Source organism: Bombina bombina, chromosome 1, assembly GCF_027579735.1.
Source record: "Bombina bombina isolate aBomBom1 chromosome 1, aBomBom1.pri, whole genome shotgun sequence".
Classification (NCBI taxonomy): domain Eukaryota; kingdom Metazoa; phylum Chordata; class Amphibia; order Anura; family Bombinatoridae; genus Bombina; species Bombina bombina.
This window is the reverse complement of record NC_069499.1, coordinates 1,533,507,769-1,533,529,027: the sequence shown is the minus strand read 5'-3', so window position 1 is coordinate 1,533,529,027 and position 21,259 is coordinate 1,533,507,769. Positions and strand designations below refer to the sequence as shown.

General features: G+C 35.7%; 1 protein-coding gene across 1 annotated transcript in view; it reads right to left on the bottom strand.

The window, feature by feature from the left end:
- Positions 1-21,259, bottom strand: part of GLP2R (glucagon like peptide 2 receptor) — a 382,306-nt gene that overhangs the window by 55,498 nt on the left and 305,549 nt on the right. Inside the window, exon 9 of the mRNA XM_053708546.1 lies at positions 11,585-11,654. Coding sequence (XP_053564521.1) covers positions 11,585-11,654 — 70 coding nt within the window. The remainder of the gene's footprint in view (positions 1-11,584; positions 11,655-21,259) is intronic.

Genomic DNA, 21,259 nt, shown 5'->3' with positions numbered 1-21,259 from the left:
CCTATTTAAAACTAAATACTTACCTATAAAATAAACCCTAAGCTAGCTACAATATAACTAATTGTTACATTGTATCTAGCTTAGGGTTGTATCTAGCTTAGGGTTTATTTTTATTTTACAGGCAAGTTTGTATTTATTTTAACTAGGTAGAATAGTTAGTAAATAGTTATTAACTATTTAATAACTACCAAGTTCAAATAAATACAAATTTACCTGTAAAATAAAACCAAACCTGAGTTACACTAACACTTAACACTACACTACAATTAAATAAATTACCTAAATTAAATACAATTACCTAAATTAAATACAATTAGCTAAATAACAAAAAAACCACTAAATTACACAAAATAAAAAACAAATTACAAAATATTTAAACTAATTACACCTAATCTAATAGCCATCTCAAAATAAAAAAGCCCCCCAAAGTAAAAAAAAACCCTAGCCTAAACTAAACTATCAATAGCCCTTAAAAGGGCCTTTTGCGGGGCATTGCCCCAAAGAAATCAGCTCTTTTACCTGTCAAAAAAATACAAACAACCCCCCCCAACAGTAAAACCCACCACCCACACAACCAACCCCCCAAATAAAACCCTAACTAAAAAACCTAAGCTCCCCATTGCCCTGAAAAAGGCATTTGGATGGGCATTGCCCTTAAAAGGGCATTTAGCTCTATTGCTGCCCAAAGCCCCAACTTAAAAATAAAACCCACCCAATACACCCTTAAAAAATCCTAACACTAACCCCCCGAAGATTCACTTACCAGGAGAAGTCTTCATACAAGCGGCAAGATGTCCTCAACGAAGCCGGCAGAAGTGGTCCTCCAGACGGGCAAAAGTGGTCCTCCAGACGGGCAAAAGTGGTCCTCCAGACGGGCAAAAGTCTTCACCCAGATGGCATCTTCTATCTTCATCCTTCCGACGCAGAGCGGCTCCATCTTCAAGACATCCGGAGCGGAGCATCCTCTTCTTCCAATGTCTTCTTGCTGAATGAAGATACCTTTAAGTAACGTCATCCAAGATGGCGTCCCTTAGATTCCAATTGGCTGATAGAATTCTATCAGCCAATCAGAATTAAGGTTGAAAAAATCCTATTGCCTGATTGCATCATCCAATAGGATTTTTTCAACCTTAATTCCGATTGGCTGATTGAATTCTATCAGCCAATCAGAATCTAAGGGACGCTGTCTTGGATGACATCACTTAAAGGTACCTTCATTCAGCAAGATTACGTTGGAAGAAGAGGATGCTCCGCGCCGGATGTCTTAAAGATGGAGCCGCTCTGCGTCGGAAGGATGAAGATAGAAGATGCCAGTGTTAGGATTTTTTAAGGGTGTATTGGGTGGGTTTAATTTTTAGGTTAGGTTTTTTTAGTTAGGGTTTTATTTGGGGTGTTGGTTGTGTGGGTGGTGGGTTTTACTGTTGGGGGGGTTGTTTGTATTTTTTTTTTTATAGGTAAAAGAGCTGATTTCTTTGGGGCATTGCCTCGCAAAAGGCCCTTTTAAGGGCTATTGATAGTTTAGTTTAGGCTGGGGCTCTTAGATTAGGTGTAATTAGTTTAAAGATCTTGTAATTTGTTTTTTATTTTGTGTAATTTAGTGTTTGTTGTTTTTGTAATTTAGTGTTTGTTGTTTTTGTAATTTAGCTAATTGTTTTTAATTTATTTAATTGTATTTAATTTATGTAAGATATTTAATTGTAGTGTAGTGTTAGGTGTTAGTGTAACTCAGGTTAGGTTTTATTTTACAGGTCGATTTGTATTTATTTTAGCTAGGTAGTTAGTAAATAGTTAATAACTATTTAGTAACTATTCTACCTAGTTAAAATAAATACAAACTTGCCTGTAAAATAAAAATAAACCCTTAACTAGATACAATGTAACTATTAGTGGCGGCGATGTCGGGTGCGGCAGATTAGGGGTTAATAAGTATAATGTAGGTGTCTGATGTTGGGGGTGGCAGACTAGGGGTTAATATGTGTAAGATTAGGGGTGTTTAGACTCGGGGTTCATGTTAGGGTGTTAGGTGTAAACATAAATTTTGTTTCCCCATAGGAATCAATGGGGCTGCGTTACAGAGCTTTACGCTGTTTTATTGCAGGTTTTAGGCTTTTTTTTCAGCTCTCCCCATTGATGTCTATGGGGAAATCGTGCACAAGCACGTACAACCAGCTCACCGCTGACTTAAGCAGCGCTGGTTTTGGAGTGCAGTGTGGAGCTCAATTTTGCTCTATGCTCACTTCTTGTCTGTTAACGCCGGGTTTGTAAAAACCCGTAATACCATCGCTGTAGGTAAGTGAGTGGTGAAAATAACTTGCAAGTTAGCACCGCCCCCCTGTTACCGCAAAACTTGTAATCTAGGAGAATGAAAGTAATGATGCTCTCTTGGATAGAAATTTTCACATGAGAGAGAGAAGATAACTGAAGAACACCTGGGGCTGATATAAAGGCTCCGTTTGCTTCAATTGCAAATTAAACTGAAATGTTTTCACTACAAGTTAACTTGCTTTTTTCTATATTTTAGAAAATATTACTTTTATGTGAGTTAAAAAAACTGTATTGTAAATGTTGAGCAAACTTCACCTACATACAGCTGGCAAGACAAATCAGTGAGACCAGCTTGTTTAAAATGTTTAGAAAGACTTGTGAGAGTGCTTCAGACATACCCTGGGAACTCCCCTGTTCAGCCCAGGGAACTGCCCTTTCCCTCCCACTTCCTGAAACTGTCAGTTTTTCAATGCAGCAATTACAAGGTGCAATGTAATTAGTAAAAGCTACACAGAAATTTACAAAGTATGATCCTAATTTATTAAAGTAGCACATAGACTTTCAAAGCATAATTTGAATTTGTAAAATCATTTAAAATACAAATGAGAAAGTGTAATGTTTAAATGCAATAATACTGAAAGGACCCAATCCGAAATGTATAGTAATATAAAATACAAAGCACAAAGTGTAAGTGTAACAAATCATGCAGGGCTATAATGTACTGGGCTTGTCTCTGCTTCACATACGTAAATGAGAGAGATCTCGCTGTGCTGGAGAGTTCAGCCTTTTTTTTTTTTAATTCAGTGAGTTTAGCCCCTGTGAAATCTGAACTACAATTTCTCCCCAAGTTGGAGAATCTTTGAATATAAGGGCCAAAATGTGGTCTTACTGGGAACACTGGTCATGATATATATAAAGTATCGTCCCATCTAAATCCATTTTCATTTTAAATTTGTTGTTTTGCTGTGCACTTTTAACATGAATTTTGATGTGTATTATTAATTAGGTACGTGAACAGACAAAACATTTGCTTTGGACGAATTGTTTACCATGAAAAAAAAAAAATAAATCTTTCCTTTTTATCCGATTAGTTTATGTTGTTCAGTTCAGCCAAATTTTGACAACATTATTAATTTTTCAACCCTTATTTCCTATTAAGAACGTGCTCATAGCAGCAGAGGAACAGCTGGACTACAGCTTAATCTTAAAGGGACATTAAAGTCAAAATCAAACATTCATGATTCAGTTATAACAATTGTTAACAACTTTCCAATATACTTTTCTTGAAGAGTAAAGCTAGGTAGGCTGATAGGAGCTCAGTAGAATGTGTAACATTGATATGAAAATTGTTGCAAACACTGCTGCCAGATGTGTAGAGACACATGAATGCACCTGAGCTCATATAGGATTACTCTTTTAATAAAGGATACCAAGAGAAATAAGAAAAAATGATTATGCAAATTGAAAAGTTGTTTGAAATGGCATATTCTATGCAACGCATCTAAGTTTAATTTTCACTTTACTGTCTCTTTAAATAAAGTTAAAGAGGTAGCTAGTGCTACTCCTAAAGGCCAGCAGCAGCACAATTTTTTTTTTTTTCAAATTCATTTTTCTTAATGAGTCTAAACTATAAAGAATACAAGTGATCCCTGCATACATATTGGCTAATACTAGAATTGCATTAAATTTTTTTAATTGCATGCGTTAATCTATTTAGGGCCAGACTACTATTGTCGCATTAACTGTTATGCACGAGTGATATGGGGTTTAACGCAGGTGTTTTCACTCATTGGAAGTAGTGTGCGCATTACAAGTTAAAAGTGAACCCATTCCCTTCAGCACAATTTACTTTAAAGCGTGTCGGGTTATTGTGACCTCAGAGCTCTGGTTAAATGTTATGCTCAAATAAAAAGTTGCACAAAAAACATCAAGGATAGATTAAAAAGCACAGTTGCACTCAAAATAACACTTTCTGATAAAAAATTATAAAAAAAAAAAATTGCATAAAAAGTTATAATGGCTCAAAGAAATGAGGTCTATATATATGTCTAAATGTGTGCACACATTTTAACAAAGGTCTTTTTACGTGTGTATTTATCAGATATATATAAATATAGTTTTAATAATAAAAAGTATATTATTTTATATGTAAAGAACAAATTAATGTAAGATATGCGTTTTGCGCATCGCGTTTATCAATGTAGATCTTAATGCGGTCGGGTTAGTGCACATACAATTTAGGATTTTTAAGTTGCGTTATTGAAATATTATGTATAAAATATTAATAAAAATGTTTCACCTAGATTACGAGTTTTGTGCTATAAATGAGCAGTCCCGCACTTTCCATAGTGCTGCCATTACGAGTTACTAAAAAACCTCATTGTGCTGTGCGTTATGGTGCGATAAGGTCCATACCGCACAAAAGCCAAGGGCTGAGTTTACATTCTTGTGCATGCTTTCCCCCATAGACATCAATGGGGAGAGAGTGTTAGAAAAAAAATAACACCTGTGATTGCGGAATGGCAAATCTCGGTAACGCAACCCCATTGATGCCTATGGGGAAAACAAAGTTACATTTAAACCTAACACCCTAACGTAAACCCCTAGTCTAGACACCCCTAGTCCACCACTCCCCGATATCGCCGACACTAAAAAAAGTTATTAACCCCTAATCCGCTGTTCCCCGACATCGCCGGCACTAATAAAAGTTATTAACCTATAATCCGCCGCTCCCCGACATCGCCAACACTAATAAAAGTTATTAACCCCTAATCTGCCGCCCCCTGACATCGTCAACACCTAAAGTCATTAATCCCTAATCCGCTGCTCCCCGACATCGTCAACGCTAAATAAAGTTATTAACCCCAAATCCGCAGCTTCCGACATCGTCGACACTAAATAAACCTATTAACCCTTAAACCGCCGGCCCCCCACATCACAACTAATAAACCTATTAACCACTAAACCTCTGTACCCCCACATTGCAAAACACTAAATTAAACTATTAACCCCTAAACCTAACACCCCCTTACTTTAAATTAAAAGTTACAATATAACTATTTTAAAATAAAATAAAAATTCCTGTGAATAAAAAAACAAACAAACTAAGATTAAACTATAAATTAAACTAAAAATAAAAAACTACCAATTAAAAAAACCTAAATTACAAATTAAAAACTACCCAAAAAACCTGACTAAATTAAGAAAAATAAAAAACTCTAAGGTTACAAAAAATAATCAAAATTATCAAAAATAAAAACAAATACACCTAATCTAATTGCCCTATAAAAATAAAAAGCCCCCCAAAATAAAAACACCCCCTAACTTACAATAAACTACCAATAGCCCTCAAAAGGGCCCTTTGTAGGGCATTGCCCTAAGTTAAACAGCTCTTTTACCTAGAAAAAATATAAAGTCCCCCCAACAGTAAAACCCCCCTGCACCCAACCAACCCCCCCCCAAACCAACCCCCCAAAAATAAAAAAACCTACGTCTAAAAAATACCTAAGCTACCCATTGCCCCCAAAGGGGCATTTGTATGGGCATTGCCCTTTAAAAAAAAGGGCATTCAGCTCTTTTACTGCTCTTAAAAGGGCATTCAGCTCTTTTACATGGTCCAAACCCCTAATCTTAAAAAAAACATCCCAAAAAATAAAAAAATAAAAGAAAAACTTTAAAGGGCTATTTGTAGTTAATTGTAGGTTAGGGGTGTTTTTATTTTGGGGGGCCTTTTATTTTTAGAGGGCTATTAGATTAGGTGTAATTGTTTTTTTATAGTTTCGTTTAATATTTTTTGTAATCTTAGAGTTTTTTCATTTTTCGTATTTAAATGTTTATTATTTTTTGTAATTTTTTTCGTAGTATTAGGTTTTCTTACATTTGTAATTTTTTTTTTTTTATTTTATTAGAATAGTAATGTTATTTTAATTTATAGTTTAAAGGGATAATGAACCCAAATTTGCATGCAATTTTAAGCAACTTTCTAATTTACTCCTATTATCAATTTTTCTTTGTTCTCTTGCTATCTTTATTTGAAAAAGAAAGTCCAGAACCCTGGACAGCACTTGTTTATTGGTGGATGAGTTTATCCACCAATCAGCAAGAATAACCCAGGTTGTTCACCAAAAATGGGCCGGCATCTAAACTTACATTTTTGCTTTTCAAATAAAGATACCAAGAGAATGAAGAACAGTTGTTAATAGGAGTAAATTAGAAAGTTGCTTAAAATTGCATGCTCTATCTGAATCACAAAATAAAAAAAATGGGTTCAGTGTCCCTTTAATGTTAGTTTTTTTTTAATTTCACAGGTAAGTTTTTATTTATTATTTAATGTTATTTTTTTTTTTTTATTTCACAGGTAAGTTTTTGGTAAGTTAATGGACATTGTGTTACAGGCTAAAATGCTTGCAGTATAGCTATACCCCCGCGACTTGTAATATGCGTTACCGGCCATTCCACGCGCAATGGCCAATTTTTCAGGGGTAATAGCCATACCGCACCATAAAGCAAAACTTGTAATCTAGGCCTATGTAAATTATAAAAGTAGTAAACATACTGTAAAATATTTAAATTAATTAATATTCTCTATATATATATATAAAACAGTATGTTTATTAATTTTCAATAATTTATATTCATTTGTATTAATATTTTTTTTTGTAATATTTCAATAATGAGCTTTAAGAATGTGCGCTAACACACTGTGTTAAGATCTAAACTTAGAAACGTAAAAAATGCATATATTCCATTCCTATATTCTATACATAGAAAATAATGTACTTTTTATTATTAAATATATATTTCTATATATATCTGATACATAAATAAATATATATGTATAGATATCTAGACATATATATAAGGGCAGCTGAAAGCATGAAAAAAACATATTTATGCAATATTCATATTTATTAAAGTATTTAACTTTGTATGTGCTGTCAATATTTCACATTCCAGTGTTCTTCACATAGGTTAATATGTTCTATGTATTTTTAAATAGAAATTCATATATATATATATATATATATATCTACACATATATATAATTATATATAGAATATATATATATATATATATATATATATATATATATATATATATATATGTATGCAAAGAGAAAAATTTTATGATAACGGCGCAAAAATAGGTGATGCCAGTAAGAATCCTTATTTGGAAGAAGAAAAAAATATATAATAAAAAGTAAAAAGAGAATAGATGGCTCACTATGCTGCCCCAAAATTACTTATTAGGGAAGTGGGATCCCCAAACCCCACAGACCTAGTATATAGAACAAGAAATATGTAACCAAGAGAGAGTAAAATATAGGGGCGCTTAGTGTAAAGAGCTAATTAATGTGTATAAAGGGTCACAATATAGGACCGCTGGATAATAATTAGGGAATGTAGAAAGTAGTTAAAAAACAAATACATATATAAAACTCTCGTAGTATATAAATAAAAAAATATTTTAAGTATCAAACATCAAAACATCAAAGGCTGGCTAGAGCAAAGATACACTGGTCTAGCAGATGGTGCTGTTAATACTAAAACACCACAGTGGACAGAGAAGAATCACAGTACATACAGTCAAAATATGCAATTACAAAAGTAAATCCACAAAATATACATGCAAATAGAGTCCATAAGTGATACTTTGTGCAGAGAAGGAAAAGGTGGAAATCCCAAAGTGGCGGATCACACTAACCCCTCAGGGGGTTCTACTTACTCTCCTTAACCTCAATCTATATGAGGTAAGTGTCGCGTAGGGTAAGTAGAGAGTCCTTCCTTGTGGTGGCAAGTATCCTTAGGCTTGTTGCTTGTCTCCCAATGTCGTTACTCTTGTCTATCACTTGCATGAATAAACATTGTTGGCACTGGCTACCTGGTTCCGGATCTGTCGTTTTTTCTTCAAGTCGGGATCTTCGGACACTTTAAGTGTCAGGCACAAGCTTACTGTGTTACTTCTCCGGTGCTGTGTTAAACTTGTGTCGTCTCCTGTGAACCAAGCGTGGCTGCGGTGATGTTACCTTATACTCCACTGAATACTGGTTACGGATCAACTGTACTGCTACACGCTCTTAATCTGTCCTGGTTGCAACCGCTGATATTCTTCACATTGGGAGACAAGCAACAAGCCTAAGGATACTTGCCACCACAAGGAAGGACTCTCTACTTACCCTACGCGACACTTACCTCATATAGATTGAGGTTAAGGAGAGTAAGTAGAACCCCCTGAGGGGTTAGTGTGATCCGCCACTTTGGGATTTCCACCTTTTCCTTCTCTGCACAAAGTATCACTTATGGACTCTATTTGCATTTATATTTTGTGGATTTACTTTTGTAATTGCATATTTTGACTGTATGTACTGTGATTCTTCTCTGTCCACTGTGGTGTTTTAGCATTAACAGCACCATCTGCTAGACCAGTGTATCTTTGCTCTAGCCAGCCTTTGATGTTTTGATGTTTGATACTTAAAATATTTTTTTATTTATATACTACGAGAGTTTTATATATGTATTTGTTTTTTAACTACTTTCTACATTCCCTAATTATTATCCAGCGGTCCTATATTGTGACCCTTTATACACATTAATTAGCTCTTTACACTAAGCGCCCCTATATTTTACTCTCTCTTGGTTACATATATATATATATTACCAAAAATCCATCAGTTATATATAGAAATATGTATTTATGAAAAAAATAGAACATATTCTGCTATGTGAAGAACATTGGAGTGAGTACAGTGTTTTTTTTCCACTTTTCACCCTCCATTAAAGTCTATGGAGGAATATGTTAAAATGATCATGATATTGTAATTTTGGATTTTTTTAAATTGTCCAAATCTGAATGCACTTATCTTTTATCAATACAATTTTTAATGTGTACTTATGATTTTTAAGGTTTCTTTTTATGTTTGCAATTTTAAGAAATAGAGGTTTCCCCAATATATACAAATTTGATTCTAACAAACTCAGACACCTTTATCATTTACTATTATTTATTATTATTTATAATTTATTCTCTACCTTAAAATACCGACCATACTGTGGGACAACTGGTTGGGTTTAAACACTACCTGAGTGCCCATTACAAATAGTTGCAAATGGGGCTCTGACTTTAAAAAAAATATCCCCGGACTGTGAAAAAGTGGAGATAGTACTCAAGAATAGATGTAGATACTACAGTAAGATAGCAGCTATTTTTTGGCAGCTTTTTTCACTATAAGAACTTAAAAAAATATAACTCTTTACCCTCTGTTCCAGACTTCCAGATTTAGGGGTAATACGCAAATTCAGGGCCACCTAGCCCAAACCCATATTCCCCTCCCCCTGTATGCCCTGTCTGCTGTATACCCTATTCCCAACATTCAGTGTGTCCTATATAAAGAGTAACACTATATATTGCAGCTCTTTATAACATAAACACTGTATACAGGATGTAAGTAGCACCTTCTCCCCTTATGCCCCCCTAAAGCACAGGGCCCATGGCAGGTGCCCCTCTCACCCTGACTACAGCAAATGTTTAGGGAGAGATAAATTAATCATTTGTTCGCTTTTCTTTCTGACCCTTCTGTGACTCCATAGTTAATGGAAGCTCTGTCGTATTGATGTTAACATTTTTTTAAAAACTATAAATATACTGACTACAAGATAATTATATATTTTTTACTAAAAGTTTATTTACCTTTGAAAATAAACAGCTCTTTATTAATATAGGCTTATTGTTTATGCATAACAATATTAATAGTTAACAGGAAAAGGAACATTTTACTGTAGAAAATAAACATTTCATTTTGTCAGAGCATTTTATTTTTAAACTTTGATGCCCTTTTTATAATGTGTTTAACCCTTGCAAAGTCACATTTTTGGAGTTTCTCTGTTAATTCTAAAGAAGGGACAGTGGATACGTAAATATGCTGCTGAATTGGCCACTGGCCACAGCCTTGTCAGGAGCTGCAATGCACTTTGCCTGAGGTATAATTTTAAAGTAAATTAAAAAGCAACATTTTTAATTCCACATGAAAAAATCAAAGGGACACAAAACCCAATTTAAACAACTTTCCAATTTACTTACTGTTATCTATTTTGCTCATTTTCTTGGTGTCTTTTGCTAAAAAGCCAACAATGCACTACTGGGAGGTAGCTGAACAGATCAGGTGAGCCAATGAAAAGAGATATATATGTGCAATCCCAAATCAGCAGCTAGCTCACAGATAGGTATGCTTTTCCAGAAAGGATACTAACAGAATGAAACAAATTCGCTAAATGAAAGTAAATTTTAAAGTTTTAAATTATATGATCTATCTGAATCTTGCAATAAATTGTTTAGTGTTTTTTTGTCTTTTTAATTAATGAAGTGAAAAAGAAAATACATTCCAGAAAGGTTGGTGTATATTCTGTGCAGAACCTTAGCCACCTACATACTGCACAGTGATTATTTGATATATAGAAGAGCTCATTTATATCCGTTCCTTATTGGACACAGCAAAGGAGATAAGATCAGCAACACTCAAGGGGTGTGTACTTAAACCACAAAAAATGCAGAATTGTTGAAGAACAATTTTTCTCAAGCTAGGTCTGCTACAAAAACTTCTACATTATATAATTAAAAAGAAAAGTGAGGTCAAAATTAAACTTACATGATTCTGTGCATTTTTATTGAATTGTTTTATTGAAGATTAAATCTAGGTAGGCTGATAAGAGCTTTGGATGTCTTTTGTATTCTAAGGCAGCAGTATTTGCAATTATGTATGACATTGCTATAAACATTGTTGCAAACACTGCTGTCAGATAGCTAAAGTCACGTGCACGCTCCTGAGCTCACCTAGGATAACCCTTTAACAAATGCTATCAAAAGAATCAAGCAAAATTGAAAATAGAAGTAAATTAGAAAGTTTTTAAAAATTGCATTTTCTCTTCAATTTAATGAAAGACTTCGGAATTTGAAAAGCTAAAAAAATAAATAAACAAGGATTAAAATTTAGTGCACAGGTCTCTTAAAATGGAACTTAAACGATTATGTGTAAAAAGAGTTAAAGAGATGTGTGCGTCAGATTTCAAGTTCTTGTTTTATTTTTGAGCTTTTAATGTATCTTTTTTTTTTATTTGAGTACTCTATAGAACTATTCTTTTTCATTTATTAGTGCCATCTCTATAATATTTGTTTTAGACAATCTTTTGGGCTGTTTTTTTGCTACAGTGAGCAAATGGCAGCACAGTAAATAGGTGAGAAAAGATGTAACAGAATGTGTGAGCCAGCTATGCTTTGTTAGTGGTGCTAGATATGTAAATATGATTGTTAAAACATTTGTACTTACAAATACACAGAGCAGCATCGGTCCTCTAATAATCCACCAAATCCTGGAATCTTCATGCATTCCCCAGCAGCTAAAACAAGGATAGAAGATACAATTTTATCAGCTGTGCAATTAAATAACGTTACAGATGCAAAAAAAAACAGGTATTTAATATCAGATATTTTTTAGCTTCATGCCAAGTTTCGATGTAGAAGTTGGTTATCATGATATTACTCAAAGATCTGTTGTCTTGAATCCCACTATATTAGAAGTTTTTGTATTGTTACTTTGTAGTTTTTGTATTCTTAGATCTGTATTAGTTAATAGTGGTACTAAGAGTCCAGTTTTTATTTGGACAGCGTCGCAAAACTTTGAAAGATATCCTCGCACTCAAAAAGAAATCTACCGATGAAAACAAAACTTCTTTATTTGATCAAAAAATCAATTGATGTAGCAAGTTAAAGCCAAACGCGTTTCGTCATTCATCAAATAAAGAAGTTTTGTTTTGATTGGTGGATTTCTTTTTGAGTGCGAGGATATTTTTCAAACTTTTGCTACACAAGTCTGGAGGCGTCGGTGGGGCTTCTGTTTCCTGGGCACCATTAGTCTGGATCACTTGTTCCCGGAGGAACCGTTTATCAGGTGCATTGAGCTCACAGCGCAAAGAACGCGGTATGAAGAGTGGGGGCAGTGTCTGAAACCGGAGCACTTACATGGGACTATTTGCTTTATTTGGACAGTCCTGTATTTCACCTGGTGGTCCAATAAAATATATGTGAATACAATGTACACTATTAATTATGTATGATCTGAGATCTGTCATGAGACCAGGTCTGCCGTGTGTCTTTACTCAGTATAGTTCCAAGAGTGTAACTGCTGAGGTCTCAATCAAGTTCGCTACAGGAGGGTCTAGTGGGCTCCATCTTCATAATTCATGGACCCTCTGAATGCCCTCTGCAAAACAGGGCTCACAGTGTAAGGAACGTGTGTGGATTTTCCTTTGCAAATATAGTAGCAGTCAGGGGTCAAGATGAGCGCGAACGCATGGGAACGGAGTTCCTGCCCTATTTTTGCATGTGGAACTAAGTTCCCTCTGGACAGAGAACAGAAGCTCATCAATAAACACTGCTGCTGCTGAGGGGAGGATCTGGAGCACAGTCTGGTTAGAGGAATAGTAAGATCCTCTAGTAATTGGAAGTAACACTTCCTACAATACACTAAATGCGAGACTGTCAGCGGACCTGCTGTTTTATCACCCCCCACTGTGTAACACATGGTGCTTACATTTCAGTGTTGCTTGCTCTTTGGGGGGGTTTAAAAAATGCCTGGGATTAGCATAAGGCTATGCTAGGTTTATACTTTTAGGAAATTTTGGACAGACTTTTTGGGCATATGGTTCTTATCTGCCGTCAGATAAGAACCATGTGCAGATATAAACACATATGTTTCTATGCTACTATATCCAATCTGAAAAGCAGAGACATAAGCTCAGGTGAATGCACGTGTCTGTACCACTATATAGTAGCAGTTTTGCAACAATTTATTCAAATGCTATCAATGGAGACAGCGCCCATCCACCTGGGGCCACAGATTTATCAGGGACTTTCAATCCCAGTTTACACAATGAAAGACAATGGAATCGAGCCTCTTATAAAAAATAATAAATCTTCTTTATTGCTTTCACATCACGGGAAAAAGACGTTTCAAGCCCTATGTTGGGCTCTTAGACAGACAGACTCCCTAATTGGCGTCAGCAGAAAAATTAGGTTACAACATGGTGGCACTCGTATTATGGACACAAACTTTACACTTCATTTTCAATATTTAAACAACTAATATCATTTTTAAAAATACATCTACATATTATTCTAGGGTTAAGGTTTCCTTTTAATACAACATTCTAGTGAACATTTATTTAGGGCTAGATTATGAGTGGAACAGTAGTTTTTGCTCCTGCTCATGCGTTGACGCTGCTCGACTTATAAGTTGAAATTAAAAAGTTTTGCTTGCGCACTAACCCATTATTAAGTTAAAATATCACGGCCACAATAATGCATCCCTCCATAGACTTTAACGGAGCATGAAAAGTGGAAAGGCGACCAAATACCCAACAAGTCACTCAAACCTGATCGTGTTTTCTTAAGTGCACTAACCCGACATGAAATATTAATATTTCACATTCCAATGTTCTTCACTTAGGAGAATATGTTCTATTTATTCATAAATATATATATATATATATATATTTTGGGTAAAATATATAGCTATACCTATATATATATATATATATATATATATATATATACACATATACATATATATATATATATATACCTGTACATATATATATATAGATGATTATATATAGGTATATATATATATATATATATATATATATATATATATATATATATATGTATATATATATATATATATATATATATATATCTATTGATAAATACTTATAATATATTGCCCTATGTGAAGAACATTGGAATGTGAAATATTTACAGTAAATTCATATTTAAACACTTTATTAAATACGAATATTATTGCATAAATAGGATTTTCTGCTAATGAACTTCAAATGGCTCCAATTCACACTCACACACATATATGTATTTATGTGTTTATGTGTTTATATCTCTGTACATAAATATATACACATAAAAAAATACATAAAACATATGTACGCACATACACATCTTTAGACATGTATATGTATGTATCTCTATGCTAAAGCCCTTTGCAGTCCTTTTTTATTTCTAACACCTGAGACTTTGAGGCCCATTTATCAAGCTCTGTACGTAGCTTGAGGGCCCGTGTTTCTGGCGAGTCTTCAGACTCACCTGAAACACAAGTTATGGAGCAGCGGTCTAAAGACTGCTGCTCCATAACTCTGTCCGCCTGCTCTGATGAGGGGGACAGAAATCGCCACAATTCAACCCAATCGAGTACAATAGGGTTGATTGACACCTCCCTGCTGCCGGCCGGATGGCCGCAAATCTGCAGGGGGCTGCGTTGCACCAGCAGCTCTTGTGAGCTGCTGGTGCAATGCTGAATATGGAGAGCGTATTGCTCTCCGCATTCAGCGATGTCTGTTAGACCCGATCCGCACAGTTGGATCAGGTCCGACAGACACTTGATAATTCGGCCTCAACATATCTTCGAGCCCTTATAACTTTTTATTGCAAATCCATTTACTTTCAACTTGTAATACCCGTGATAAACCCCTTAATCGCTCATGCACCACTTGTAATCTAGCCCTTAGGGGCCGATTTATCAAGGGCCGAAAGGCCCCTGATGTCCCTGTTACCGCGCAAGCCTTCAAGCTCACCGTAAACAGCAGTTATGAAGCAGCGGTCTTAAGACCACTGCTCCTTAACTGGTATCGTATCATGTCGGACAGACATTGATACATCAGGCCCTTAGTGTTTAACGTACCTTTAAATATTCACAAGTCATCTAACAAACTTTTCTTTTGAGTTTTAGGAATGGCAGAAGATACAGAATAAAGCTGCATTTTATTTTTTATACTCTGGAGGTGACAACAGTTGAGTGATTGCTTTAGCAAACATCACAATTGAATTGCATTGTCTTGTAACATAAGCAATCAGGCTTTTTTCAGACTTAGACTGTGAGCAGAGCAGAAACTGCAGGGGGGAAGGAGCGCATTGTTCTCCTATGCGCAGGATTCATTGTTATGAATTCCCATCACTAAAATGAACTGATTGTTGATATATAAAGATATATAAAGCTGCACTTCTGTTTAGTCTATAAACAAAGAATGTTTTCCTAAGAATTCGAGTATTTGTGCTGAATGTCTGAATTTGTAACCATGCAGCAAGAGCTGAATTTACATCCAGTGAAAGATGAAATTAAATTTCTAAGATATAGATAGTACATGCAAATGTAGGACACTTTTCAGTTAGTTATGCTCAGGAGCAGTTATTCACTACTGGGAGATAGCTGGTGATTGGTGGTCTGGACACATAGGGGCCGATTTAACAAATGTCGGACAGACGGAATCCTCTGTAGCGGATCATGTCTGCCAGACATCGCTAAATGCCGACATCGTGAAATGCTTGTGCAATGCGCCCCCTGAACATTTGCGGCCAATCCGCCGCTAGCAGGGGGTGTCAATCATCTCGATCGGATATGATTGCAGTCCCCCACCTCAGAGGTGCTTCTTAACCTACATTTCCGGTGAGCTGAAGGCTCATGTGAAATAAGCAGCATACGCTGCTTTATAAATATACCCCATAGGCTTCATGTCATTGGCTCACCTGATGTGTTCAGCAGTGGATTCCTACTCTGACTTTAATCATGCAGACAATGTACACTAACCTTTGTTTACCTCAGTATCTCTACATTTTTGTCATCCCCTTTAACCCCATTAGCATGTAAGCCTACAAGCCCAGCTGTCCAGTGCTTTTTATGCTTGGGGTCAGGACCCCCTAAAAAGTTCCTTAAAAATGTGAGTGGGTGTGTTTGTGTGAGTATGAGTGAGTTTATGTGTTTGTGTGTATGAGTGAGTGTGTGTGTGTTTGTCTATAAGTGTGTGCATTTGTGTGTGTATGAGTGTGTGTGTTTACGTATGAGTGAGTGTGTATTTGTGTATGAGTGTATGCATTTGTGTGTGTATGAGTGAGTGTGTGTGAGTTTATAAATTAGTGTGTGTGTTTGTATCTGTATTAGTGAATGTGTGTTTGTGTGTATGAATAAGTGTGTGTATGAGATTGTGTGTGTATGAATGAGTGTGTGTGTGTATGTATGAGTGAGTGAATGTGTGTGTGTGTTTTGTGTGTGTGTGTGTGAGAGTGTGTGTGTGTTTGTAAATGAGTGTGTTTCTGTATGTATGAGTGTGTGTGTTTGTGAGTGAGTGTGTGTTTCTGTATATATGTGTGTGTGTGTGAGTGAGTGTGTGTGTTTCTGTATATATGTGTGTGTGTGTGTGTGTGATTGAGTGTGTGTGTTTCTGTATGTATAAGTGTGTGTGAGTGAATGTGTGTGTGTGTTTTGTGTGGGAGTGAGTTTTGTGTGTGTATGAATGAGTGAGTGTGTTTGTGTGAGTATGACTGAGTGTGTCTGTGTGTGTGTATGAGTAAGTGTGTGTTTGTGTATAAATGAATAACTATTTCACTATTTAGCTTAATGTGAGGTAGGCACATAACTCTTTTTATACTTCTTTAAAAAGGCAGCTTTGCTCATTGCCAAACAGAGGGGAGAAGCCTTCAAAAGGTACAAGGTGTTAGACTAAGAGTTGAACCCTTAGTGATTAGCAATGACTACTAAAGTTACATTTACATATTTCCTCTAATAAACATCAAACTTGTGTGGTATAGTGATGTAAAAAAATAATAATTGTATACTCATCTGACAAGGGAGTAGTTTTGGACTATATTATAATAAACGAGGGCCGCAAAAACAATTCCAATATAAAAATGGGTCCCAGTTGGAAAAAGTTTAAGAAGATTTATGTAAAGTGATCTACAACAGTTGGCAATGCTTGGCAAGGCACTCTGCCCATTTGCTTCTTATAAGTGCCACCTTTGTATATTGTACCATTGTTTACCAGTGGAAGAGCCACCGTACCTCCCTATGTCTGAAAGCATCAGAGCCTCAGCTGCTTCTCGCTTCCTTTCAAATCAGTTTGTGAAGGGCATATTTTTTTAAACGTACAAATCAGTCATCCATTAAATGATCCTCAATATCATAGTGACTACAATGTGCCTTTATACATGCTCTAAAACCAGTGGTAGTTCTAGGGGTAGCAAGGAATGCAAAATCCCCCCCAATATTCAATTTTGCACCCCCATGGGGCTAAGGAGGAGCTTAAAATATAAAAATGACTACTGGCTGCCCCTGTCCTTTTAAGTAGACCACATCCCACAACTGCCCATCCCCACCCCGTGCCTGGCTCTGCCCTTGGAACACTTCTGATGCTACCAACCTGCCTGACTGTGCCCAGAAAACACCCATAATGATATCTCCATAATAATGTTTCTGGAACTGACACTGCCTAAATTGCCAAGTGATTGACAGTACTTGGGAAGCCAATTTACATTACACAAAAAAGGGAAGTGTTTTGTTTAAATGTGCATCACTTTACCAGACAGCATCCCTCTAATAAAAACAAAACGCTGCCTATTACAGCTACTTACCAACTCATCTGTACATGCAATTAAAAGACTATACATATTTTACACCATAAAAAGGTTTTGTTTGAAGCTACATTCAACTCTATTGAATTCAAGGTCTATTTGTTTTCATTTCTACTCTTCACTTTAAAGGGACATTATACACTAGATTTTTCTTGTAGATGATCTATTTATAAAGCCCATACAGTTTTTTTTGTTTTTGTTTTTAAATGTATAGTTTTGCTTATTTTAAAATAACATTGCACTGATTTTCAGACTCCTAACCAAGCCCCAAAGTTTTAGAAGTATACTGAAGTATACCTACTCAGCTTGCTCCTGTTTGTGTAAAGGGTCTTTCATATGCAGAGGAAGGGGGAAGTCTCTGCTCATTTTTACGATAGAACCACTTTCAGTGGGTGTTCCAGCAACCTTTTCAACAGAGCTAAACTGGGCACTTCTAAGCAAGTTTTTAAACAGTTTTATACTGGATTTTTATATCAGTATCTGTGCATATTATTATTTATAGTAGTGACTATTACATGCAGTTAAATGAAAATTGGTGTATACTGTCCCTTTAAGTCCACGAGCCTTGTGTGATCAGGAACACTAAGGTCAAAATTAAACTTCCATGATTCAATTAGAGCACACAATTTTAAACAGCTTTTCAATTTATTTCCATTATTTAAGTGCACACATTCTTTTTATATGTAAACTTTATGAGAATATACAGTACATATTTACATTTTGTGATTTGCTGATGGCTGTCACACAATGCATTAGGAAGAAAAATGTAACTAACTTTGACAATTGTCACAAAAATGGATAATAATAATAATGGATAATAATAATTTGAAATTCAAACTAGTGCATTTAAATTGCCTTTTTTTTTTTTTAAATAATTCAAAAGCATAAAATATGATGCAAGGTTTTACATTGTAGAAATGAGCTTCCAGAATATGAACAGTTTCGAAACAGGTTTGCAGGAAACGTTTTCTAGATATCTAATAAGTAGAAATAGTACCAATGCAGATGCATATAAATAAGAAGGGTTACCAACATTTCTGAAGATAATAATGTCTTCTAGGTTGTGGGGAGAAAAGGTGTGTTTGTGTCCTGACCATGTCTTACAGTTTGAGTTGTTTGAGAGGTTGTGGATCCTATATTTAAGTATTCTTCCCATATGAAACACATGGAATGATAATCATCTAGTCATGTGCATAATGATATTTTTCTAATTTTAGTTTATGGGTGACCAAGCCTTTCCATGTAGAGATAGGTGCAAGGTCTATTTTTTTCCAACTTGAGGGTATTAGTTTTTTTTGCAGAGTTAATCATTATTGTTAATAGTGTTAGACTTAGTTTGCATGTGATTTTGGGAAAAAGGTTAAATAGAAGGGTCCAGATATTAAAGGGCAAGGAGATGCTAAGTCCCGTTTCAATTTCTTTTTTTGATTGATTCCCAATAGGTTTTAGCTACTGGGCATAACCACCAAATGTGTGTAGGAGTTCCACCGAGCAGCCTCTCCAACACTCTGCTGATGTGCTAGGGAATAGTTGGTGTAAACGAGCAGGGGTGTAATACCATCTACATATTAATTTAAGGTTGATTTCCATTATGGAAATGGAAGATGAAGATTTGCTCATATTTAGAAATATTTTAAACCATGATTGCTTGGGAAGTGAGCTATCGATTTCTCTTTCCCACTTGTCAACATAAGAAGGTAATGTTTTGGAGTAGGATGATAGTATCTGTTTATGTATCAGGCATAGAATACCAGTCAGCTAGATTACGAGTTTTGAGAGCTATAGGGATTTTAATGAGCGCCACAAAAGCGGCGTTATTTCACCTCGCTATAGCGCTGCTATTACAAGTTTTAAAAAAGCAGGCTTGTGCCTAAAACTCATAACTACTGACTTTAGATGGCGGTATGGATCTTATGGTTTTAGGATGTACCGCTCACTTTTTGGCCTCCCAGGCAAACTCGTAATACCGGCGCTATGGAAGTTCCATTGACGTTGCATGACGGACAAAAAGGTGTGCGGTACACCTATAGCTACAAGACTTGTAATAGCGGCATTAAGGGAAAAGCATTGTTATGAGCCATAACGATGCTTTTTCACTCATAACGCAAAACCCGTAATCTAGCTGTTTGTTAGGTAGAGGATTAAAACGTGTTTTCGAAGGGGGTGAGAGAGGTGTGATAGTTGCAAGTATGTTAGCCATCCCTGAAACCGGGGGGCCATATTGCGCAATCATTTCGGCATGTTGTTTTAGTTTCCCAGCTGTAAAAAAAGTGTGAGCGGGGATAGATGCTTGGATGCTAGGAGCAATTGGCTCATGTAATAAAGTTTGTAATGGGCAGGAGGTGTTTCCCATAAGTAGGGTTAGGGGTGAATATGTATTTCTTTATAGCTTTGTCCCATAATTTGTAGGTTTCTTGAGTTGCTGTGGAGGTTGTGGCTGGGAGTGCTCTTTGGTTGGGAGGGATCCAGCATTGTCCTCCTAGAGTCATATTATTTCCAAGATGGTGTTCTAAAAGGACCCATTTTTTACTAGTGGTATGTTTACACCAGTCTACTATTCAGGAATGCTGCCAGTCTATAATGTTGTACGTTTGGTGCACCTATACCTCCTAGCTCTTTGGGGCAGTATAATGTAGCAGTAGCTATACGTAGGCATTTATATGACCATATAAATGAGATCAACGTTTTCTGGAGTTGATAAATTATTTGATCATGGAGGGGAATGGGTAAAGTCTGTAGGAGATATAAAAATTTAGGTAATATGATCATTTTGACTGCATTGAGTCTTCCAAGCCACAAGATATATTTAGTATTCCAAGATCTTAATAATGAATCTATGTTGGTTTTAAGATTCTTGTAGTTTAGAGATAGAACATCTTGTGTGTTTGGTGATATATAGACTCCAAGGTATTTAATCGCTTTTTTCTGGGTTCTAAAATGAAATTGCTGTTGAAGGTAATCTAAAGTAGCTTTCGTTAGATCAATACTTAGTAGTTCGGATTTGAAAATATTAATGCTAAAGTTGGAGTAGAGTCCATACGTATGTAATATGTTTATCAGGGAAGGGACGGAAATGTAAGGATTAGTGAGTGTCATGAAGATATCATCTGCATAGAGTGTTATTTTGTATTCCAATGATCCTATCTTTAACCCAGTAATATTAGCATTGGCTCTAATATATGACGCTAGAATTTACATAGCAAGGACAAAGATTAGGGGTGAGAGGGGACAGTCCTGTCTGGTTACATTCGAGATTTGGAATGGGCGTGAGATAGAGTCATTCAGTCGTATTTTTGCTTGGGGTTTGTTATAAAGTGTAAAGATTTTTCCTATTAATTCTTGATCAAAGCTAAATTTAGACATGTTATGCTGTAGGAAAAGCCAGTCAAGCCTATCAAAGGCCTTTTCCGTATCCATTGATATGAATGCTGAAGGTATGTGGTGTTGGTTTACGTGCTCCATAAGAGCTAAGATTTTGGTGGTGTTGTCTCTAGTTTCTCGCGTAGGTATAAAGCCAGCCTGGTTAATATGG